This window comes from Neomonachus schauinslandi, chromosome 9 (assembly GCF_002201575.2).
Source record: "Neomonachus schauinslandi chromosome 9, ASM220157v2, whole genome shotgun sequence".
Lineage (NCBI taxonomy): Eukaryota > Metazoa > Chordata > Mammalia > Carnivora > Phocidae > Neomonachus > Neomonachus schauinslandi.
In genome coordinates this window covers 31591101-31616475 of record NC_058411.1, presented here as the reverse complement: position 1 = coordinate 31616475, position 25375 = coordinate 31591101, and the positions used below count along the sequence as shown (strand labels likewise).

Here is a 25375-nt window from a genome sequence, read left to right as displayed (position 1 = left end):
TTTAACCAGAGCTAACAAGAAATCAGCACCCAAAAAATCAAGTTGATCTCACCAAGAAGGCAATTTGAAAATGGATTTATATCCACCATCACTCACAAGAACCATGTTCGAAGTGACTACTGTGGACACCTTTTTAACCGCTTCAGCCCTAAATACCAAGCATCTATAAACCAAACTTAGGCCTTCACATGGCTATCTCATCATGTGTCAAACCAAAATTTCCAGAAGGAAGCAATTTATTCCACATTCTTCCCATCAAAAGAATTACTTTGAATAAAAATATTTATAAGATTCCTGGGCCATGAATTTGAATAAAAATATATTTTGTAAAGTTTACGTATTTATTGATTTATTTTAGGAATCTCTGCACCCAGTGTGGGGCTCGAATTCACAACCCCAAGATCAAGAGTCGTAGGCTCCACCAACTGAGCCAGCCAGGCACTCCATGAATAAAAAATATTTTTAAAATATTATCTCCATCTCACCTTTTTAAAATTTGTTTTGGGATGTGTGTTTCATAATACGAATATCAATACACAAATACAATTTATTACAAAATAAATATACACATATCAGATAATAAAGCTCAAAAACTGCTGGAGTGTGGAACCAAAAGTTTAAAGAGATCGCGCCGCCCCAGACTATTAGTGGCCTCTTAAAGATCTGTGACGTGGCCACCAGAGGGGGCTATGGGAGCGAAGTGGAAGACCTCGGGTCCACTCGGAATCCTGCAACACAGCCTCCTGGCTGCCAAGCTATTTCCCTGCCCTTTTGGATTTAACAACCCAAGAGCCAATACTTCCCCACAGCACCCTTGGGCAGTCCCAAAGTGAGTGGGATTCCCTGGGGCCAGGATGTGGCCCACAATTGGGCCCCCACTGCCAGGGGTCAGGGGGTTCTCCAGGCTGAGCTCAGGGAGGAAGACGTGATGGTGAGGGCAGGGTTGATTGGGCGGGGGGAGGGGGCTTGGGGACTAATGAAACAGCAGGAGACCCACCTTCCACAGAGATGTCCTGGATGGCAAAGCGGAGGATGATGGTCCAGATCATGCCCAGGGTCATTTTCACGTTCCCATCCACAATTTCTACAGAAATGGCATCGGGACATGTTAGGATGGCTGTTAGCAGGGGCAGAGTTAAAATTCCCAGAGTGCCCACATCACTGCATGTACCACATAGGAAATCAAAGACCACACAGCTCCACTTTTAGGAAAAAGTAAGTATGTTTTTAAAAGTACAATTAGATATCACAGGTGCCAGGAGAGAAGTCTATTTGGGGGTGACCCGGGGAACACGAGATAGGTGATCAATTCCAGTGGGTGCATCAGGGAAGACAAGAGAGACTGACAGAGAAGAGGGAGACATCACAAGTGTTCTGGCAACTCTGTGAGTTGGAGAAGTCTGGGCAATCACAGCTCTCAAAATAGCCATCCATACCCAAAAAGCCAGTGTAGGCCACAGAAAGGAATCAATCCAACAAAGGTTTGTAAACTGACATCTTGAAGGATCCACTAAGTCACAAATCAACCCTTGGGTATCAAATGCATATTTTTTAAAAAATCAAACAACAGCTTCAAGATCACAATTAAGAGATAACCCGCTAAATTCAGTCTAAGTAACACTTTTTAGACTTTAAAAAAAATGCTATAAATTCTATCAAGTAATTTCTTTTTCCTGTACCAGGCCCAGAGGCAGAGAATACAAACATAAATACCTGTCTTTAAGGAGCCTAAAACAAGGGAGCGGTTTAAGGTCTTGGGGGCTGAGCCTGTGGCAATCAAATGTAGACTCCTTACCCTCACCTGCTTCCAAATCAGGAGACAGTAACCCAGCCCCTGGCAAGGTACTCTCAGCTAACAGTCTGGCATCCAAAGACATCTTATTTTTTCCAACCTGAAAAACTGACTATAGGAGAAACCTAACAGAACCATGAGAAGGGGTAACTTGCAGGAACTCCCAATATCCTGAGCCCATGTCCACTAGGGTTGCTTCCCACAAACCCATTAAGCAAGAGTGTATTCCACTAAGGAAATGATATTCTAAGATCTTATCGCCTTCCTCAAAAGGGAGGGCAAAACTGCGAGCCGCTATTGGCCCAACAAGGTACAGAGCGCTGTTGCTAATTCCCGGCAGGGCGGGCAACTCCGCTGAGCCTGCATCGGGGTGCTGAGGACGAAAAGTGTCCATGTCGGGCAGGGGACAGGATGTAACTCCTCCTGCTAACAAGGGCCTTACATGCCCCTCCCAGAACCGCAGACACCAGTGGGGCACAGACCTGAGTCGGAGGAGGGCCTGGGTGAGAGACAGAGAAATGAGCAGTACATGACCATCTTCTTTAAGAAGTAAAAAGCCAGCCAGCACTGTGCAGAGCACGCTCGGGGGACGCAGAGGCAGTCAATCAGCTAAGAATCAGTTCATAAAGATCTGGTTTTTAAAAAATGCCCTTTTATTTGTGATTTCCAATGGTTTCATATTTATAATGTTTAAAGGGTTTATATAAATTGATAAGAAAAAGGCCAAATTCACAATAAGCAAAATACCTGAATAAATACTTCACAAAACATGAAATATAACCAATTTATAAGTATGTTCAATTTCTCTTGTAATTAAAGAAGATAATATCTTCCCAGCTATTAAATTAGCAAAGTTAAAAAACAAGGAACCCACACCTTCATGTGTGTTGATGGTAATAAGCCTACCTGGCACACTGTGGCTAGAAGTGTAAATTGGTTTAAAAAAAACACTTTCTGGGAAGCCTGGGTGGCACACTTGGTTAAGCGTCCAACTCTTGGTTTCAGCTCAGGATGTGATCTCTGGGTCGTGAGATCGAGCCCCACGTCGGGCTCCAGGCTCAGCACAGAGTCTGCTCTAGATTCTCTCTCCCTCTGCCCTTCCCGCTCATGCTCATACCGTCTGTATAAATGTTAAAACAACAACAACAACAACAACAACTTTCTGGGAAATAATTTGGCAACAGGATCAAGCATCTTGAAGTTGTTTGACTTTTTTTTTTTTAGATTTTATTTATTTATTTGACAGAGGGAGCACAAGCAGGGGGAGTGGCAGGCAGAAGGAGAGGGAGAAGCAGGCTCCCCACTGAGCAGGGAGCCCGAAGCAGGACTCGATCCCAGGACCCTGGGACCATGATCTGAGGGGAGGCAGATGCTTAACTGACTGAGCCACCCAGGGACCCCGAAATTGTTCAACTTTTTGACAGTGAAGTCTCCCTCTAGGAATCTACACCCAGCCGATGATCTGACATACAGAGTTAAGGCTGCTGTACAGAAGAGGGTCATTTATCATGGCCCCAAGTTGGAAAGCGAGAATATACTAAGTACAAGGTGTGATGGAGTTAGATGTCCTGCCCGTCGGCCATCTGCTCAGAACCTCCACGACTTCCCACCTGACTCGGAGTCAAAGTCAGCGGCCAGTGAAGCCCTGACAGTCCCCCTCCACCCTCCCCATAGCTCTCTCCTCCCTGGATATCCACGGGACTCGCCCCTCACCTCCCTCCATCTCTACCTCATCTTCCTGGAAACCTCCCACTTTACTCCCTGCTTGATCTTTCTCCACCTGACACCTGTGTGTGTGTGTTTTCTCTCTCCCCCTTTCCAGAGCATAAGCTCCACGAGGGGAACAATTTTTCCATTTTGCATCACAGCTTAGAGCCCAGCAGAGTGCCTGGCCCAGAGACAACCCTCCATCAATATTTGTTGAATGAATGAATGAATGAATGAATGAATGAATGAGTACTGGAGGGCTCTACACACGTATGGGTGAATGGGCAGAGGTTACCCAGGTCTGTGGCTGGGACAACATAACCACACTCAGGCTCCTCCAGGGCAAGACCCAGATCTGGAACAGAGCGCAGCTATGCTCAGCAATTAACATAGCCACTAAAAACTACATTCACGAGTTTTTAATGACCTGGAGAAATCTTTATAATATGGAAAGTGGAAAAAACAAGTGTGAAATTTCATGGACGGTGTTTCAAATATAGGGGATTTTTTTTTAACGTCTAGAAGAGGCTCCGGTGAAAGAGGCCTCCACTCTTGACCTTTCCAAGAGCAGAGGTTGCAGCACTGGCCCCCGCCTCTGCCCCATCCTATAGCCCCCTCTTGTGCCCATGTGAAGGCCAAATACCTGGCCTCCTGTGGCCTTGAGTTCAGTGCCCTCCCAGCACTAAGGGAGACAAGAGTGGCTTCTTTTGGGGGTCTTGCCTACTTATTCCTCTCTCCCTTCCCCCAGAAACTCACTGAATTGCTCACTGAATTCTCACTCATACCAGATCCTGCAGGAAACAGGAGAGCCAAGTACAGGCAAAAAGAGTGGGGTATGTTGACACCCCATGCCCCACCCCAGCCTCAGGGCCCACTGGCTCCCTGTCCCACCCCCAGAGCAAATCCTTTTCCCAGGCATCTGTATGTCTGGATCAGGGAGGCCCCATCTCACCAGCAGCTTTATGTCATGGGGCTGCCAAGCATGCTGGGTCCAAAAGGAGGGTCCCCAGGCCACAACTGGGCCCTGTGGACAAAACATGAGAATGGACTATAATGTCTGCTGTGGGTACGAGAAGAAAGGGGGGGGGCATGTTTCTGCCATTCCTGGTCTATAGCCAGCCAAGAAGCATTCACATCCTGCATTTACCCCCTGCCCCCACCCCAGGGATGCAGTCACCCACCCATGATTCAGGCGGTAGAATGAAGACATTCCACATGACAGAAACTAGACCCCTGGGGGTCACCAAGCTCCCAGACCCATGCTTTAGCTACTGCACCCACCACCCCCTCCGCCCCAAGGACAGGTGATCAATTATCAAGATCACACCCAGGCTCTTGGCACCCAAAGCCATCAAGCCCCCCCCCCACCCCACCCAAAGATCCTAAGACAAAAAATCCTTCCAGGTCCTCTCACCTGGTTAAATCCCAACCACTCACCTAGGTCAAGCCTCAATTCCATGAAGTCTAGACATTCTAAATCAAGTACGGTACAGGAAACCCTAAGGATCTATTCTAATCCCTCCTGGACATACGGAAATTCCTTGCGTTCAGCCTCCAAGCGCACACCTCCAGGGACAGGGCCCATATGCCCCTCCAGAGCAGCCATTCCATTCCCATAGGGCCTCCTGGGCCTGGGTCTGCCCCTCAGGGGTTCACCAGAGTCTAGTCCTGCACCACGTGATAATCCTTTAAAGATCTGGGGTCTTGCCCACGCTGGGCTTGCCCCCCTCAGCCCAGAACGCTCCTCAGCGTAACCAGCAACATCTCTCCCCACCTGGACCCCCAAGAGCACTTACTCCAAGGGATCTGCTCCACTGCCTTTTATGTTATAGTCTACAGCAATAAACTGCACTTCATTACAATAAACAAAACCCATTTGTGGCCTCATCCAGTTTCCTGGCACAGCCGAGCAACCATCCCAGCCTCATCTGAGTGCTCAGTTTGAAACAGGAGAGGTGATTTCAAAGTGGAAGGCTCGGCCTAAAGCACGGACTCCCTAGGGCAGTGAGGAGGTCAGGATTATCTCATTTTAAAGGGGCCTTTCAAAATCTTCAGAGAAGTGAGGCCTGTGTGAGAAAAGCTGGAAATCCGAGGCCAGCTAGGTTGACTTCCCGGAAGGTCAGAGGGGCCGGTGGAGTTTATGCCCGAGGTTGTCTCTGCTCCTCGCCCTCTGCCCAGGCAGGCACAGCCAACCTGACCCACCCCTCCGCAGCTGAGGAAAAGCAGACAAGAAAGTCCTGTCCTCGGCCCCCGCGGACCATGTCCACAGCTATGGGAATAGGTTCAGACCTCAGCTCTGGAGCCCAAACTCCCAGGCTCATCCTGGCTCTGCCACATGGAAGGAGTGTGGTCCAGAACCCATGCTCAAGCACACCACAGGCTTCCACCCTAGCAACTTTCTCAGCCTAAGTTGCCTTGATTATAAAATGTGGCTGGTGATACCCACCCTACAGGCCTGCCCACAGGTGGAAGGGGAGAGCCCATGCCAAGCATCCTGTCTAGCCAAAGAGCTAGAACCAATGCTCTTCTTCTCTCCCATCTTCCCCCTTCCTCCTCCCCTTTGGACCTCAGAGTTAAAAAAAAAAAAAAAATATTGTTAGGTAGCTGTTTTTCTTTCTAAAAATCTGGATTTCTGGCTTCTTTTGAAAAAATGGGAAGATCTAGCCATGTTGGACCTGTATCCCCCCCACAGCAACAAATGATTAGTAGGTGCCCCACTTAGAAGGACATGCCTTCCCCAGTTCTCCACAATCCCCACCCATCCCTACCGTCCCCCCTGGCCCCCCTTATACATCCTTTACTTCCCTGTCCCAGGGGGCATGTGAGCTTGCACCAGACCAGCTGAGCACCATCTTCTCTGGTTTCCCAGCCCTGCTTAGTTGAAACGTTTTCTGCCAAGTCTTTAATCTTCCCTAAGAGAGTAAACTACTCTTTTAAGAAGCAGAGAATATGTTTCCACTCACAGAACAAAGTACACCGCTAGGTGCGAGTCCTTCGAACATTTCCTGAGCACCTGCTGTGTGCGCCACACGGATATAGAGACTCGGTCTTTGCTTCACAGCTGAAGATGTGCTGGGTGGGACACATGAGGCAGCACCCACAACTGCTCAAGCATGAGCCTGAGCCCCAGGAAGGCAGGGCTTGGCGAAATTTTTCTGCCAAAGGCTGACAGGAAATATTTTCAGCTTTGCAGGCCATACGGTCTCTGTCACAACTCTTCTGCCCATTGTAGCAGGAGAGCAGACACAGAGAATATGTAAACAGACAGGTGTGGCTGGGTTCCAATATTTACGAAAACCCGCGTCGGCCGGATTTGACACCACGGACTGGGGGTTGCCGATACTGTGCGAACATTCGCGTTTGATGTAGCAATATAAAATCCCGCAATTTCTGGAAAGAAAGGGGGGCTGGGGAGGGCTTTAGACTCATCCCACCAGAAAAGAGATGCACTCCTCTGATTTGCTGGAGCAAGTCCCCTGCTCTCTTCAAGAAAAGGCCACACTCTAGGGGGATTTCTCGGACACAGACCTGGTCTGAGCTCCGGCTTTGCCACTTACTGACATTGGGACCTTCAGCAAGGTACTTCATCTCGTTAGGCATCTGGCTCCTTCTCATCAAATGAGGATAATAACGAGAGCCACCAGAGAGGCTGTGGGAGGGATCCGCGAGATTGCCAGCACCAAGGGCTTTTGCATAGTACCTGCCACAGTGCGTTGCTCGGGATCACAGCTGTGCGCATACATCAAATGATGAACGAATGGATGGAAACCCTCCCTAGCTTGAGATTTCTGGCACGCACAGCAGGTGCCCAGTGAGCCCCGGCTGAATCCAAGGGGCGCAGTGCTGACAGGGCCTGGCTACAGTGTTCCCTCCCCAAATCCTTTGGGGCCACCACAGTACACACAAAAAACTGCATTGCCTCTCTTAAGCCATTAAGAACAAACGAATAACAATTTATACTGAGCTTTAAAAAATTTTTTTTTCAAGCTAAGGAGAAAGAGTCAAGAAGCTAATCTGGAGAGAAATGCTATTAGGAATATTCCTGAAGGCTTCTGGACATCAGTCTTCCCAGGGCTCCGTGGGGCCTCAAGGCAGCCTTCACCCTCCACCCAGCCCGGGTCTGACACTCTGCAGGCAGCAGAATTCTCTGCCCCGGGCAGCAAAGTGCAGGCAGGCCTGTGGGTGAGGGAGGTGGCATTCCACTCTCACAGGATCTCAGGGCACCAGGATTCGGCTGGTGTTGGGGGGGGTCAGGAGCAGGGAGCAGGCCCTTGGTTTTCCAGGGGGCAGAGACTGGATGGAAAGTGTAGTTGTTACATGAAGAATCCACAGGTCGACCAGATGGAGGTGCTGGTGGCCCCACTTCCTGATGCACCCAGGGGTGTGGGAACCCGGGACTCGAGCAGAAAAGACGAAGAGAACAGGGAGCAGAAAATCAAGCTCCGTAGAGCAGTCAGACGGCAGGCCTCACTCACCTTCAGCTCCGATGGACACGAGCTTGACCCCCTTGCTGGCTATGAAATCCAGGGCCTTGTTGACGTTGGAGATCTTGTGCACCCTCATTTTGCCTCTCTCCGGCTTGGCCAAGCGCTCCCCTGAATGCAGACCAAGGGGGGGGGGCAGGGAGGATCAGATGCTGTTTCCCGGGAGCAGGGCTGCTTTCATGACACCCTCGTCCAGGAGCAGTGAGGGCCACCCTCGCAGGGAACAACAGGGAGAGTCAATCCTGCCTCTTTCCTGCCACTTCTCAGACCTCAACTGCTTGCCTCCACCCAACAGATCTGTAGTAAGCCCCGTATGTCCGGGACCTGGCTCGGTGCTAGGAATATAGGGGTGAACAAAACACTTTCCTGCCTTCGTGCACTTCTGGCCCAGGAGGAGACAGACCTTCAAACAGAGAAACACACAAATATATGCAAATGAACAAACATCAAGAAGGATAAATGCTTAAAAAGAGGATGCAAAGAGGGCAGGTGGGGGATGAAGGAGTTGTGGGATAGTTAGGAAAGGCCTCCGAGTGGGAGGGCAGCCGGGCCATGACAGCAGGGAGCGATGATCAAGGCAGAAGGAGCAGCACATGCAAAGGCTCTGAACCCCTTCTAGTCTATACTGTTTGGCCCGGGAAGATATGTGGGCACTTTAGAATATTCTGAAAAAGTCCCCTAGTGTTTAAATGGAGCTGCCCACGGTGTTCCTCTCTCGCTGGAGAACTGCTACCTCTTGTGGGTTCTCCTTGGCTCAGCTCCAAGCCAACTCCCCACCCTCAGCCCGCCCCCTCCTCCAACGCAGGTTCCAGGGTCAGAAGCTTCAGGAAAAGAGCTGGTTTTCCAAACACCCCGTTAAGAGCACTTTCAGTTCAGAACAGAGGCATGAATTAAAACTCATGCGTGCCCATAGCGGGGGGAAGTGCACATAGCTATAGAGTCTCTAAAAGGCCAGGGACACCAAAAGGCTGAGAACTACCATCCTAGAGCCCGAAACTCAGGACCCTTGCACCTGCCACGGTCTCCAGCCCCACCTCGCCGCACATCCCTACCCTGCCACACCCAGCTTAGTAAGCAGCCTCGCCGTGACCGCTCAAGGAGCGGGGCTGCCACAATGTGGTAGCAACACTTCTCCAGGGGGCCTCCCAGCACCACCCTCCCCCGCCACCGGCTTCCCGAGAGCAGACTTCCTGCCACAGATGTGATTAGGCCTGGCAGCTCCCAGGGAAGCACAGCTGGGTTTTTATGATTAAATTAAGACTTTCCACTTGCAGCTCTCCCAAGGCTGTGGCCGCTGCTCAGCCTCCCCAGCTAGGTACCCCACCATCCCCCTGGGCAGACGAAATGCCCTGGGGACTCCCTCCCATAGGATGGATGAGGCAGCACCCCATCCCACCCCCACCCTGAAGGCTCTCCTGCTAAAGCCCCAGCCCTTAGGTCATGCCGAGCCTAGGCTCCCCAGCCAGCGCCCCAGCTGTGCACACTGGCTGGAACAGGACTTCTCCATTGGGACAGGGAAGGCAGTGAAGCCAGCAGTTCTCGCGCTTCTGATGCCCAGCCCCCTTCTCCTGCCTCCTAAGTTTCTAATTTAGGAAGTCTGGGGTGTGCCTGGGACTCTGCATGTGGACAAGCAGTCCTGCGGATTCTGGTGTGGGTGGTCCAGGGACGCTACTCAGAGGACCTCTTGGGATACTAGCCCCTTCTTTCTGTCCTTCTACTCACCTCACAATGCTCAAGGAGGAAAAGGCAATGTCTCAGTGACTTGATGTCCCCCACCCCAGGGAAAGAGACAAGTCCAGTTCACAGATGTGCAAAGGCCCGCCTGTTCGGTGGGGAAAATGCTGCTAGTTATGCAGAAAAGCCCAGTGCAGGGCATCTGGTCACTCTGATATTTGTTGAGCATCACATACATGCCAAGTGCTATTCTGAGCACTTGGGACACAGAGATAAGACCGTCCCTGCCCCAAGCAGCACAGGGTGGAATGGGGAAAAGCACAAATGGGCCAAAAATGATCATGCCATGGGGAAACGGACACAACAGAGGGATGAATGGGGTGTGACAGGAGCCCAGAGGAGGACAGCCACTCGTATGGGGAAAGCCTTCCTAGAAGCAAATTCTGAGCTGAGTTTTAAAGAATGAAAAAGAACAATACCAGGTTTGTGAAAACTAAGAAATGTTGGAAGAGGAGGCAGGGTAGGACATTCTAAAAGGCAGTTAGAGGAAAACAGTACCTAAAAATGGTTCCTAAAAAAAATTAAACACAGAATTATCATATGGTCCAGCAATTCCACCTCTGGGTATTGACCCCAAAGAACTGAAAGCAGAGACTCAAATAAGATACCTGTACACCCATGTTCACCGCAGTGCTAGTCACAATAGCCAAAAGGTAGAAGCAATCCCAATGTGAATCAGAAGATGAACAGGTACACAGAATGCAGTGTGTATGTACAATGGAATGTTAGCCTTAAAAAGGAAGGAGAGTCTGACACGTGGATGAACCTGGAAGACATTACAATGCAATAAGCCACAGAAGGACATATACTGTCTGATTCCACTAATATGAGGTACTGAGAACAGTCACACAGAGACTAAGAGAAGGGTGACTGCCCAGGGCTCGAGGGAGAAGGGACCGGGGAGCTAGTGTTTAATGGGCATGGGGTCTCAGTGCGGGATGACGGAGAAGTCTGCAGATGGACACTGGTGGGTCTGCACAACAATGGGAGTGTACAAAATACTCAATGAAATTGAAAATGTTCAAAACGCTAAATCTTATGTTCTGTAGTTTATACCGCACACACACAATCCCCCATCCCCACCCTCCGACACACAGATTTCACCTGCAAGAAGATATTTAAAAGTACTGGGGAACAAGTCAGTTGGAGTTTATGCAGAAGCACAGAGAGCAGAGAGCCTGTCCTTGGTGGGGACTGCGTGTCTCTTGGGGTGGCAGAGGGTCTGAGGTCTGATACCTTTTTGGGAAGTTAGTTGAAAGCCAAAAAGGTGCCAGCTCACAAAGGATCCTGTGAGCTATGCTACGGAATATGGGCTGCAGGCTTCAAGCCCTGGGGAGGCACTGAAGGGTTCTGGGCAGGGAACAGCGAGACCATATTTGGGCCGTCAGATGGCCCCTCTGGCTGGCTGTGGTGCGGGGGATGGACTGCGGCAGTGGGGAAGGAGCTGGGAGGGGGTCGAAGGCCTCTGGGGATCATCTAGGCGAGAGCTGACGCAGGCCCACGCTGACACCACGGCAGCAGAGGTTAAACGGCTAACAGAAGGAAATAGAATGCACAGAACCTGAATGCCAACTTGGAAAGCAAAGCAAAGGAAGAGCTGTCTCTGATGCCTACATTAGGTTCAGGAGAACAAGATGGAGATTATAGGAGGAAAGAGGTCAGTCAGGGCCAAGGGTAGTCCGCACAGTCTTGGGCATGCTGAGGGGGCGCTGGGGGACATCTGGGTGGAGATGGGGCCTGAGGGAAAAGGCTGGACTGAGACCTGGTCTGGGACTCACTGGTGTCGAGGTAGAAGGTAAAGTGAAGAGAGTAGCTAAGATACCCAGCGTATGAACCAAGGCGAGAATGTTGGAACCACCAACCTCTAAGGCACGGTGGAGGAAAGGTATTCATAAGAAAGTGGAGATCTGCATTCAAGGGGAGCTGTCTCTCCGGATTTCTGGACATCCAAATTCTACCCTGGGGGCCAGATAAGGGAGTGAGATCAGCTGCATATAGGTGGAGAGGTACTAGTGGAGCCAAGGTTTGGAGATGGTCAGCCATGGTTGACCTTGTTTTGCAAATGAGGGTGCTCAGGCAGAAAGGCAGTGGCTTGTCCAAGGACACGTGGATGGTCAGCAGCAAAGCCAGGACCAAACCCAGTCTCCTAGTCTGAATTCACACATGGCACCCCCAACTTCTTTCAAGAGACCCAAAGCTCACCATGAGCAAAGGCAGAGCAGAAGCCGAGCTGTCGGGGCAGCATCCCCAAAGTGGCCGAACCCAGCAGGCAAGCACCTCGTCCTCGGCCAGGGTGGCCCACCTCACCTGAGATGACCTCTAGCAGCAGCATGAGCTTCAGTCCATCCCGGAAGTCCTCCTCGATGTTCTCGATCTGCGTCCCCGCCTTGCGGAGGTGGGAGTTGCACCATGCTGTGAACGTCTGGGCAAAGGAAAGACGAGCAAGCGGTCAGGCTTCCCATGCATCACAAGGTCTCTGAGGCCCCCACGGGGGCCTCGGTGGGTCCCCAGGACCCGCCTGCCTCATGCCCTCTCTGGTTGCTCTATGCAAGGCATGGGTGGGCACCGTGGGATGGACCCTCCTTTTATGCCTCCCCACCTGCGGTTGGGAGGGCCAGCAATTTACCTTTTAGGTTATAAGGCTTAGTTTCCATCATCACAGGTACAAGGCAGAATACCCCAGAGGTGACATAGTAAGCCTTAATTAATCAGGGCAAATGAGCTGATTAAATCTTTGTCCACTTGGCAGCCGGTTAAGGAAAGAATTAGTAAGTCTTGTTGGGCTGAGAGTTCAGAGGTGCGGTTTCAAGACAAGGAGACAAAGGTGAGGGCCCCAATGTGCGTGTGCGTGCATGCATGAGTCTGGCATCGGGGTGTGAGGCACCTCAAGCTGCAAAAGTGTGAGGAAGAATTCCAGAAGGGAATCTGAGGAGACTAAATGAAAGACCATCTATACTATGATTTCCTAGTCTGTGGGGGGAGAGCAGCAAGCCCGAAGCGCCCCCGGATCAACCGAGCAGTCCTGCGCCGACAGCACCAGCTTGCACAAGGAACAGGCTGACCCGACGAACAGAAACAGAAGCGTGTGCTTCCATTTCCCAGGCCCGCCTAAAATTGGGGCAGGGGTCTCTCCCCAGCTGTCACATTCCATGGGAAACAGAAAGAAGAGCTCTCTAGCTTCAGATGCAACCTACTTCTTGGCAACTCCAGAATTCTATGCCTCAAATGGCACCCTCAACGACACGGGGGCTCAGGCGCCCATGTCCAGCCCCCCCACAGCAACTCCAGTCAGCTGCCCTCCCACCCGCCCTGCAAAGTTGCAATGGTGAGCGGTGTGTTGCTCAACCCATAACAGCCACACCAGAACCACCCCTCCTCCTAAGAAAGGTCACCAGACTCATGACCCCCTTCCCCCACCACTTCCTCTTGCCCTGGGGAACAAAGGGAAGTGGCAATGAACAGGCCGAAGGGAGGAATGTCACCCCAGTGATCATTAGGGGAAAAGAAACGGCTGCTTAGGTAAGCAAGAGTTGAAGAGCCTGTGAGCAAGAAGAAGGGATGGTGTCAGTCCAGGCAGGTGGGGAGGAGGAGGCAGCATTATGACACCCCCAAGTCCGGGCCTCATCTTTAAATCATGCCTCACGAGGCGACTTCTCTCTCCCTACAAACACTGATCCACTCTGCAGGCGAGTCTGCTCCCATGACAGAGAAGAGGCTCGTGGATGCTATCCAAAAGCTTTGGGAAGACTGGCACACAGATGAGGGTGGGCAGGGGATATATTCTGATCCTCAGCCTGGAATGTCCTCCATGTCACGTGTGGCTAGCTCACACTCATCTTCCAAGATCAGGCCAAGCTATCACCTCCTCCCGGAAGCCTTCCTGACAACCCACCGCATCTGGGTTGGGGGCACAGAGCCCAAAGCTCGCGCCCACACCATCGTTGCCCATATCCCAGTGCACGGTCCTTGCCTGGCCACTTGTCGGAATGGGAGCTCCTAGGGTGTGGACTCAATGCTCTGCCTAGAGTCCCAGAGCAGAGTCAGGGACACAGCAGTGACCCAAAAGTAAAAACCCCTGCCCTGTGCAGTGGACATTCTAGGGGATGACAACTGGATGAAGGAGCCAGTGAGGAGCTCATGCAAAGGCCAGGGGGCGGGGGTTTCTGGAAGACCCAACCACACCTGTGGATGATGCTGGATGGTATCAGGGCAGGGGGCTGATGGGCCAAAGAGCGCCCTCAGGGACCCTCTGGAAGTGTAAGACAGCTCAGAGGAGGCCTGTTTACCGGGTGCCCTGCCTCTAGTGTTGGCACCACAACCCGGCAGGGGACCAGACGGTACTGAGCCTCTTTTTGCATTTTGTTAAAACTTTTTTTGTTGTAAAACATATCAGAGAATTTTTTCATCTTGAAGAGAATTTATCTTGTGGTTCCATATTCTCTCCCAGCTGTGACCTGTCCACATACTCCTGCCCCGGGTGTCATCACACTGTACATAATATGGGGGGAGGGCAGCCTTTTCTCATTTACCACCATCTGGAATTTCCACCGCACCTTGCTCTCATCTCCCTGCCAGGCCCTCACTCAGCCCTTGCCTGGGGTTTTCTACAGACTCGAGGGGAAGTGGATTCCCCCCAGCAGGGGACAGTCCAGGTCCAATGTGGCCAGAGTCCTGATAAGAATCACCCACACTGGCACAGCTAGGGGCTGGGAAATCTGTTTATCGCTCAGTTGTGAAGAGGGGTTGCGGATGAGAGGAAGAGGAGGCTGGTTTTGAAAAAAAAATACTGCTTTTGCAAGAGGAAAATGCTGTTGAAAGCAGCCAGCCCCATTTCCTGGGGAAGCCAGGCTCAGAGCCCTGGGAGACAGAAATGCACCTGTGTTTGCTCATGGCTCCCACACAAAGCCCTAGTTCTGAGGCCTCCGGGGCTGCATGGCACTGGGAGACCCTCAGTCTCCCTTCCGGGCCTCACAGGTAACTGCCTTGAAGGGGTGTCTGAGCACCTCCCAAATGAGGAAAGTTCCACCAATAAGCAGCACCTCTCATGCAGCTCAGGCCGAGGTAGGGAATGGTGGGGGTCACTCGGTGACTGAGACCATGCATGTCAGGGTGCACCACATCTGAGTTCAACTCTTTTCCAGCTGTGTGATTTTGAGATTACCCTCCCTAAACTTTAGTTCCCTGACCAGTAAAAGCGAGATAGTGACAGCACTTTATAAAGTCAGGAGGATTAACTAGAAAACACTTATAAAGTGCCTGTCACTTAGCGCACCATCGGTGGTAAGAAGAGAAAAAGCAGCTCCCCCTGAAACCTCCCAGTGGATTCACCTGCTCTGTGCCCCCAGCCTGTGGCCTCCTCCCTGCCCACAGCCACCAAACTCTGTCACCCTGAAAGTGCTGCCCTGACTTCCCAAGATGACACCTGGTGTGTGTGGGAACTCTGATGTGTTACGGGAAAGGACTAACATTGTGGTGTGGGGTGCAGAAAGCCTGTGACTTGGACAGTGGCCTTGTGGATCCTCACCAGAGAAGAAATCAACGGGGCAAAGGAGTGGGGAGGACAATGTGGGCTTCCAGGCACACCACACAGCCATATTCTCTCCTCCAACGTATAACCCCACCTGTTGTGTCTGAGTCTGAAGGTTCATGGTTCCCTGGCCAGGGCAGCCCTCCAGGAGCTCCTTAGTAAAGGACTTATTAAACTGGATTCAAAGCACAGAGCTCAAGTAATTTCCACCAGACACACAAAGGGTGGAGATGTCCCCGTTAATGGTGAAGATGCGCCAACAGACCTTGGTCTTGACACTCAGGCTCCAACATTATGACAGAGGAGGTCACCTGCCCCTTAGCAGTGCCCCAGGGGTCCGGAAAGGAGGAAACGCCAACAACCACAAGTGATGCCCATGGCTAGAGACCCCAGGGCCCCATGGCCTCCAGCCCAGACACCCCAGCGTGGTGAGCAGTACTACCCCAGCAGGGCTATGGTCCAGCCTCACTCAAATGAAGGGCAGGGGCCATTAGTCCCAACCCCGCCTCACCCTATAGGACCTTCCCGTTGCTCCAAGAGGCCCATCACTGGGTCCTTCTTCAGCTCACAGTCTAAAGAGACAGAAGCTGCTGATGGGGGCTGCCTGGATGGCAGTTAAGCGTCTGCTTTCAGCTCAGGTCATGATCCCAGGTCCTGGATGGGGATGGAGCTCCCCATCACGCTCCCTGCTCAGAGGGGGTCTGCTTCTCCCTCTCCCTCTCTCTTTGCTCATGTTCTCTCTCTCTCTAATAAATAAATAAAATCTTCAAAAAAAAAAAAGAGAGAAAGAAGGGAAAGAAGCTGCTGATGGGCCTTTGGTGGATGCACTCTGCTGTAGAAATGGACTCAGAGATGCAGGGAGGTCCCAGGAAACATGCTTGGGGCCCCATGCTGGAAGTGCTCACAAGTTCCCTTTCCCATTTCACCCTCCTCCAGCTGCAACCTCTGAGGGTGCTGGCAGAGAACCCGGACCCCTGTTCAACCTCACTCTGACCCTGAATTATCTACCCATATCCAATCTGCATATCTAACCCTATCTAATGAACAGCATTGAAAGTCAGGGCTGCGAATAGGCCTGGCCAGGCCCCAAGTTGGGGGCGAGGGGACAGACAGACACATCACAGCAGGGGAGACAGGTGAGGAGGGTGCTAGAGCCCAGGTGAGTCCCATGGAGCTGGCCATGGAGAAGCACCTTTGTCTACCTTCTCTATGGGTCTCACAGTCCTGCTGTCACAGAGAATCCTCTAATACCTTTCCACTATATCTTTAACAAGTATATATTTCCCTTAAAACGTGTTGAGAAAGCAAATGGCTTTTGAGAACATGCTGTCCCCCACTCCCAGCTCAGATGCACTAGAATGTGACTCTAGTCACACGGGCCTCTTTGAGCCTCCGTTTTCAAATCTGTAAAATGGGGATGGATGATAGCATCTACCAGGCAGAACTGTGATGAAAATTAAGTAAGATAAAATTAGACAATAGAAAATTAGAAAAAAGATAATATTAACCTTAATATTGCTAACTTATGTTAATGATGATAATGTATTACTAATATATGTTTGAACTACAGTAAATGTGTAAGAAATAGTCACAATCACCATCATTATTGTCTATATTTTAGGTTCCAAAAGAATATCTGTATAATCACATTCAGCTGGGATGTGGGGTACAGAGGATCACCCCATAAGCATGAGTCAGAGGCTGAGCCTTTAAAGTCAGGTGGTGTTCATACCCTTCATCTTGGTGGGAGAAGGGAGTGTTCAAACATGAGATGCGGAAACACAGGAAGGTCAGGACACTTGCTCAGGATCACTCTAGAGAGCAAGCATCCAAGAGACTGGAAGGATTCACTCTAAAGAAGACGATGCAAACTCCAGGTCTAACCACTTCTGGTCAGGTGGTAACTGTGGGCAGGCGACTCAACATGGCTCTGCTCAAGGCACTCATCTGTGGAGTGGGGGTAATATGATGAGGGTAATAACAGCACAGATCGGAGGATTCCGCAAGATGATCCATTTAAAACACTGAAAAGAGCCTGGGACCGAGTGGCTGCCCAATAATTACCTATTATTACTGCTACCACAATAATTAGAACCACAATTATTACAAGTTCTTGCTGCTCAACACATTTCATCGAAGAATGTTAGAGCTGGAAGCGATGCTAACAGCACCCAAGTCAAAGCCTCACTTTACAACGGAGGACACACGACCAGAGAAGGCAAGTGGCTCTTCCCAGGCCACAAAGTCGGGTATGTTCACAACCCAGCCTCCTGACTCCCTGTTCCACCAGGACACTGTGGATTTCAGGTGCAGGCATGGGTGGGCTGAATCTTACGGAGTATCGTTGCAAATGGGTCACTGTGAAATGATACCACCAACCAGATGGAATCTGGGTGACTCGGGTCAGCGGTGGCACAGAGTCTGAGCTGATGGAGCATCAGCAGAGCTGGCATGGGCTGGGCAGCCTCTGTGGGGGCAGCGTGGTGGAGAGAGGCGACAGGAGCAGAGCCAGGTGGTTACCAAGACATGGGAGAGCATTTTGGATAGTGAGCAGATCAGAAACATTTCTTCGTGGGGAACTCTGAGAACTGGGGCTCTTTGACCAGAGAGGACAGAAGAGAGGACTCAGCGGCTCACCTCAAAGATTTGAAAGACCTTCCCGTGGATGAGCAAAAAGCTTTTTGGGTGCAGCCCCGGGCAGGACAAGGCAGGAAGCAAAGTGAGAAATATAGATTCTAGAGCAAGACTGACCCGGATCCAGTCCCAGCTCTGCCCCTGAGCGATCTTGGGCAAGTGACTTCACTTCTCCTACCCTGGATCTCCACATCTGTAAAATGGGTATAAGAATAGAACCCACCTCAAAGGATGGTGAGGATCAATGCAGCAAATACATGGCAACTGCTAAGCACAATCATCCACACATAAAGTTCAAAGAATGGTGGCTACATTATTAGGATAGAGGACAGGAAGGTGCCGGAAGGCTAGAGTTTGGTGTCATCACAGACCACATGTCGAATGTACAGTGTGCTACCTGCCAACAGCATGTGCTTGGTGAGGGCGCTGGGAAGGGATCCACACACCCCTGGGGACTGAGCAAAGTAACTTCGCTTATGATGCTAATTCGCTGAGAGACCAAGGCAGTCCTTGAAAATGTTACTTTAGAGATGTGTTTAAAGAGATCAGTTACCAAGAGTCACACTTAAACGTGTGAGCAGGGCTTCTCGACCTCCATACTATTGATACTTGGAGCTGGTTTCTTGTCAGGGGTTGGGGGGGCCTGTCCTATGCATCACAGGATGTTCAGCAGCATCCCTGGGCCCTGCCATGAGATGCCACTAACATCTCCCCATTTCAAGTGGTGACAACTAAACATCACCCTCAGTCAAGAACCTAGAGGAGACAAACATATGCCCTAAATAATAGCAATATTTGCAGCTAACATCTACCAAGCACATACTATGTACTAGACCCTCTTCTCAGTGTTTTACCCCCTTTAACTCGTATATCTTTACAACACCACTCTAAAGCAGGTGCTATTATTCTTCCTCATTTTCCCGATGAGGAAACGAAGCGTCGAAGAGGTTTAATAAATGAGCAGAAGGGGCAAGTGTAAGGCAAGTAGGACTGGGGCACCTGGCTGGCTCAGGTGGTAGAGCGAGTGACTCTTGATCTGGTTGTGGTTGTGAGTTGGAGCCCTACATTGGGTGTAGAGATTACTTAGAAATAAAATATTAAAAAAAAAAAAGACTCCTAGGGTCTCTGGCTCCACAGTGGGAAAACATGAAATCTTTCTAAATCTCCTCACCAAAAAAGTGGCGCATACAAGAACAGGAACGTACAATGTGTTGACACCAGTACTGAGCACCCAACAGTGCTTAGCACGGGCACCCCTCCTACCACCACAGTGGACGCCGGCCATCCAGGGAGCTGGTAGCAAAAGCTGACAGGACCTCCCGTCCGGGGAAGAGGGGGCTCCCCTCACTCAGGCTTGACTGAGGATTGATACCGGTCACCAGGGATGACAGATGCACCACGCACACTGCCGTCCTTGGGGAACTGAAACAAAGGTACCGAATTTCATTCGTTACCTTTGTGAAAATAAGTTTCTGCTAATTCCCGTGGCAGCGTGGGTACCGTGACAAGGTGCGCAACACGTCACGGCGGGCGAGCTGACGTCGCGGCGGGCGGGCTGCCGCAGGATGACCCTGGGGAAAGCTCCTCACCAGAGGGAAGTAAAATGTGCACAAGCCCTAGCCCGATGCCGGGGCGCTATTCTGGGCAAACACTGCTAAACAAAGGCCGTGAGCATGAAAATGTTCTTGTCAGCGTTACTTGAGAGGAAAAAATTAGAAATGGCCCCAAATTATATTAATAAAGTATCAGTAAAGTAAATTATGATTCATCCACTTAATGGAACATTACACGGCCAAAATGAGAGGTTCTGAAACCATGTATTATTATGGAAAGAACCCTTAGATATAACTAACAAAAAAGCAGAATACAGAACTGTATACTGCAGGTTCAAAGCTAAGTGAGTGATCACAGGAACACGAAAAACACCCGAAACAAAACCCATCCGCACATGAACAGTGCCGGTGCTCCAGGAAGCGAACGTCCATGACTGTCTCCGCTTCTTGATCAGGCGTCCGCAAATATGGCCGGTGTTAACGATCTGCCCCCTCACCCTTCTCCCTGCTAGCACTTTCCTTTCTGATGTTTACTCGCCTCCGAGCACAATCCAGGCCATCCACTCTTGGCTGACCTCACCAGAGAAGCCTCCGTTGACAAAGGTGCCTTTTCTATTGGTCAAGCAACAGAGTAAACAAGATAACCCACCTGCAGCCAAATGAGATGGCGTGGCAGTGGGGGGGGGGGGGAGAACAGCAGCGCCACCTCACCCAGCCACCACAGACCCCAGGCTCACGTGCTGACCACACCTCTCCCAGGCACATCCTCCGCTCCTCTGAGATCATTCCAGGGGACCTAGTGTTCAGAGGACAGGGGTCAGGGAACCTGGTGTGCGTGTGATCCCAGATAAGTCACCTCAACCCCTTCCAGCTATGGAACCCCAAATAAGTCCGTCACACCTTGCAAGCTGGAATCCAGCAACTTTTCCCATCATAACGTGCCTAATTCACAGAAGCACAGATGGGAGCTACCCTTGTGGTGAGCATAGCAAAATGTATAGAATTGTCGAGAATCACTATTGTACACCTGAAACCAATGGAACGCTGTGTGTCAACTATACTTCAGTTAAAAAAAAAAAAAGCACAACCAAATAGAGCACGCAGGGGCAATCTTTTGTTCCTTGTAGGGCTGATTCAGATTGGTAGGCTCTGCTGCTTATCAAAAGAGGCCAATAAATTCCATAGGGACAGTTTCTTCTCAATGAACTCCAAGTATGATCAGTGTTTCCATCTCGAGACCGACAGTTCCCACTCTCACAACCAGACACCTGTTAGTAGTTTACTGGATCATCCACAAAAGCTGTAGGCCAGAATGTCCCTCAAGGACATACAGGGACCTGAGACAGTGGCTGCCTCCAGGGAGGGGAGTTGGGGCCTCCTGACAGAGGAGGGACGGACGTTTCCTTTTTACAGAGTACCCTTCTGTTTCTTTTGAATTTTATACCACATACAATCATTACCTATTTTTAAAAAAAGCTATGCAAATATAAGAAAAGTCTGTCTGCAAGCATATACATTTATCTAAATCAGACCTCTGGGATGGGATATAGGGAACTTCCCATTTCTCTAGAAAATTCTTCTGTGGGGGTGAGGGATCCGTGCTCATGTATTATCGGGGTGGGGGGGAAACAGATGTTTCCAAAGTAAAAAAAGAACAATAAAAAAGGAAAAAAACTGTCCCATCTACTTAAAAAAATTAGTAAGAGAATCAAATAAGATATTATATAGAGAAGGTGTTCTGAAAAACTTTAAAGTGCCTTATCCGTGTAGAATATTCCCCAAGAAAGTCATAATTAGGGGCCAGGACAGGAGGATAAGCCAGCAATCAAACACACACACACACATCCACCCCAATAGTTAGTAAACTGCTAACCATGGGGGAAGATGAAGGGCAGCACCCCCTCGCCAAGAGGCTCCAGAAAACCCCAGTCTAGTTTCTCAGCCTCTTGAAGGTGGTACCTGGCTGCTCATTCTCAGTGCCCCTCCCTGGAGTAGAACAACCAGGGACCGGGTTTAGGCTCCTCAAGTCAAAAATCAGTTCTCTGGCCCCCAGCCCCGACCCCCCTCCCAGTGGGTGCTCCTCCACATGTGCGCGGGGTCGAGTTCTCCGCAGCATCTGCCGGCACCACCAGGGTGCCTTCTCTCTCCCGCAGGCCACCCTGCAGACCCCTCTGGTCCCCGCACGCGGCCAGTCTAGCCAGGGTGTGGGCACTGGGTGGTGTGTGTAGGCAAAGAGCTGCCCAGAAGTGATCTCAGATGCCCGCTGCTCTCATAACATAAACAGGAGTATCTGGTTCACTTATCAAGGGCATGCTGCCAGTCCTTCAAAGCAAGCTGTCAGCTGGCTCACTAGAAGATGAAAAGCAGAGTCCTCAAGAACATCTCCACCCAGGTCTATTTACTTTCCCCCAACCTGGGAGTGGTTGCTGACAAAGTTGAGAACGGCCAGGCAGTTTCCTCTGTTTGGGAAGGGTACCTCTCTCACAGCTTGCCCCCCGGGCCATGGGAATGCTGGGATCCTGGAAACTCAGGGTGCAAGCGGCTGGGGCACCCAAGGGAGCCGGGGCTGCAGCCCCAGCCTACACCTCTCACTAGCTCTCTTTGGACAGGATTCTCAGTCTCGGCCTCAGGATGCCCACGTATAAAATGGGGATAACAGGACCTACACAGCAGATCGCCTGGGTGGCTCAGTAGGTTAAGCATCTGCCTTCAGCTCAGGTCATGATCCCAGGGTCCTGGGATCGAGTCCCGCATCAGGTTCCCTGCTCAGCAGGGAGCCTGCTTCTCCCTCTGCCTGCTCCCCCTGCTTGTGCTCTCTTTCTCCCTGAAAAAAAAAAAAAAAAAAAAAAAACGCACAGGACCTACACAGCACAGCATCAGAAAGAACCAGGTTAGATCTTATGTACTTATTCAAAGACAGCCTGGTAGTATGTCCACAGCAGACACTTAAAAAGTCTTAATCCAGCTCACCTCTGTCCCTCACTGGCTGTGGGACTGTAATTAACCTGTCTAGGCCTCCAACACTTTATCTGACAAATGGGGACACATAATATCCCTACTTTGCAGGCTGTTGTCAAAATGAGGCCAATGGAAGGAAGCAAACACAACAGAGAAGGAGCCCATAAACATCCGCGGTCGTACTGCTCTCACTTCCCATCCCTTTCTGTTTAATCAAGGTTAATCATTCACAGAGCTCTACAGGCTGGAAAGAAACACGTCCTGTTGTTTTTTGCCCCACTGATGAGGAAACCTTGAGACCAGCCTCTCAGCCGGGGTGGGGAGACTAGGCGGGGGAGCAGGGGCCTGTGTGTCTCCTCCTTTATGTCCACCTGCAGCCCACGTTGGGAGACAAAGGAGCAGGGGCCCAAATGGCTCATCCTGGCAGGCGGTTTGACCCGATGAACACACCCGGGTTGGAGACAGCACCCACAGCCTCCCTCCTGACAAGGGCCTCAGAAAGCAGACAGAGGCCTGGGCAGCCCAGCGCCTTCCTGCCAGGGTAGGGGGAACTTGCCGGCTCCTGAGAGAATGGGGAACCATTTTTTAAAGACAGGTGGCCTGTGATCCCCGTGAAGAAGCAAAGGCGGTCCCCTTAGCTCCTGGCCAATGAGAATCTGCGCCTCCACCGTCCCCACCTCTGCAGCCAGAGGCCAAAGTACAGTGAGGGCATCAGCAGGCTCTGGTGGCCTTTGTGATCCAGATCCACCGGGCCTCAGTTGTCACATCAGGAAGACAAAGACAAAAATGAGCGTCTATTCCACACGGGAGGGTTGTGTGAGCTAATGCAAAGGGCTTAGCCCAGTGCGAGATGCAGATTAAGCGCTCACTAGATGTTAAAAACCAAAAACCTATCTACAGAAACAGAAAGTGAGTCCTGGTTGCTTGGCGCTGGGAGCAGGGGAGAAAGTGGGGTTAAGCTAAGGGGCATGGGCTTTCTTTCTGAGGTGATGAAAATGTTCTCGGGGGCACCTGGGTGGCTCAGTCGGTTAAGCATCTGCCTTCGTCTCAGGTCATGATCCCAGGGTCCTGGGATCAAGTCCCCACATCGGGCTCCCTGCTCTGCGGGGAGCCTGCTTCTCCCTCTCTCTCTGCCTGCCGCTCCCCCTGCTTGTGCTCTCCGCCCCCCCAACTCTGTCAAATAAATAAATAAAATCTTAAAGAAAAAAAAAATGTTCTCAAACTGACCGTGAGGATGGTTGCACAGCTGTGAGTACACTAACCACCCTTTAAATGGGTGAACTGTATGTAAATTATATCTCAAAAAAGCTGTTATAAAAAAGGACAAAACTAAACTAAAATGTTCCAGGACCCCACTAAGCCTTTTACTGCGGTTTTGTTGTTGTTGTTTACCCATTAGTCCCACTGGCAAGAAACCAGCCGCAGAGGCAGGCCCTGGACCCTCCGCTGGTCCAGGCGCTGAGGGCATGGACTGGAGTAGCCGGCTACTGCCTGTGGCCCGAAAGCAAGCTAACTGGAGGATTCTGAGGTGACAGGGACTGGCCTCATCTTTTGCCACATGTAGTGGTGGAGCCAGGCCTGAACTGAGCTGGAGGTACCACTGGCCTTCTGGATGCCTCCCCAAGGAGTAGCAACTCTGCAGGGCAGCTCACAGCCCAGAGCACCTGCTCCTCTGGCCACACCTCACACCTCCCTGCAGCAGGGCGACACCTTGCTCTGGAGACCAGTGTGAGAACAGCCTGCTCCCCGCGGCTGACCCTGAGCTGGTCCCGCCTGTGACACCTCCCCCACGTCTGGAGTCCAGTTCTGGCCCTTGCAGGTCTGACGGCACACAGGCCTCGGCAGGCTGGAGCTCACAGGAGTAGCCTACACATTCCTTTTCCAAAGAAGGAAAAGCCACCCAAAAGTGAGGTCATTTGGTTTTTCTGGCACCGATGCTTACAGCTATGGGCCACTCAGTTCCACAGAATGCTTCCCTGGATGACAAGGATTTGGCCCAGCCTCGTATTCCTAAAATATGGGAATCTGTGGTCTGGCTGACTTGACCCTAATTGGACTCCCCTGTGTAGCTGAGGTGTGACCGTCAACTTTACCTCTCAAAGCCTCCATCTGTGAAATCACACTCGGCAGGAACGGGCCTGCAAGAGGACATGAACTGTGTGCGAAACGGTCAGCGGGCACCCTGCGGGAGTTAGGGAAGTCGCCTCGGTGCCGTGTGTGTTCCCGAGTCTGGGTCAGCATGCTCCAGCAGGCCCTGCGACCCAGCTCCTCTGGCCCCAGACTCCTTGACCCAGCCAAGGCCACATGACCCTCGAGAGGCCCTCAGCACCAGTCGGCCCAGACTGAAGCCAAACGCTGTGATGCCTCCCACCTCCCTCCTGAGGGGACTGCCACCCAGCAGCCACATGACCTCCCACCAAATACAGGTAGACACACAGCCTCCCAAGGGAAAACTCAAAGCTCCAGGGAGCCCAGAGATGCCCCAAGCAGAAAGCAGGGGTGGTGGCGCCAGCTCAGAGTCCAACAACTGTGGGAGCATCACAAGCCAGGAGGAGTCACCCCGGTGACTGGCACCCTGGGGGGGGGGGGGGCGGGAGGAGGGAGGCGCAAACTTCCTAAGCGGCAACAGCAGACCCTATAAACTGGCACTCCCCAAGGCATGGGGGCTTTCTGCAGAAGATCTCCATAATTCTCCTCTGTGACAGCAATTGCCCCATGCCTAAGAGGAAGTTTCTGGTTCCTGGAGTGCTGACTGGAGGAAGGGAACGAGAGGCTGGCACATGGAGGGCCCCCTGAGTTGCATACAAAGCAGTAATTGTCCCTTTACACCTAAGAGACTGGTAAGCAATTAGGATGTTGCTGGGGTCGAGGGAAACACAGGTTCTTATGCCCTGCTGGGGAGCAGACTGTGCAGCCCTTCTGGAGCACAACCCAGCACTAGATCATCAAGCACAACGTGCACCTCAACGTGCACCCGCCGGGCTAC

At 51.3% G+C, this 25375-nt stretch overlaps 1 protein-coding gene across 1 annotated transcript in view; it reads right to left on the bottom strand.

Annotated features, from left to right (window-relative positions):
- Positions 1–25375, bottom strand: part of ACTN1 (actinin alpha 1) — a 94049-nt gene that overhangs the window by 30643 nt on the left and 38031 nt on the right. The window contains exons 2-4 of the mRNA XM_044918077.1: positions 12025–12139; positions 7975–8094; positions 998–1084 (exon numbers count right to left, since the gene is read on the bottom strand). Coding sequence (XP_044774012.1) covers positions 998–1084; positions 7975–8094; positions 12025–12139 — 322 coding nt within the window. The remainder of the gene's footprint in view (positions 1–997; positions 1085–7974; positions 8095–12024; positions 12140–25375) is intronic.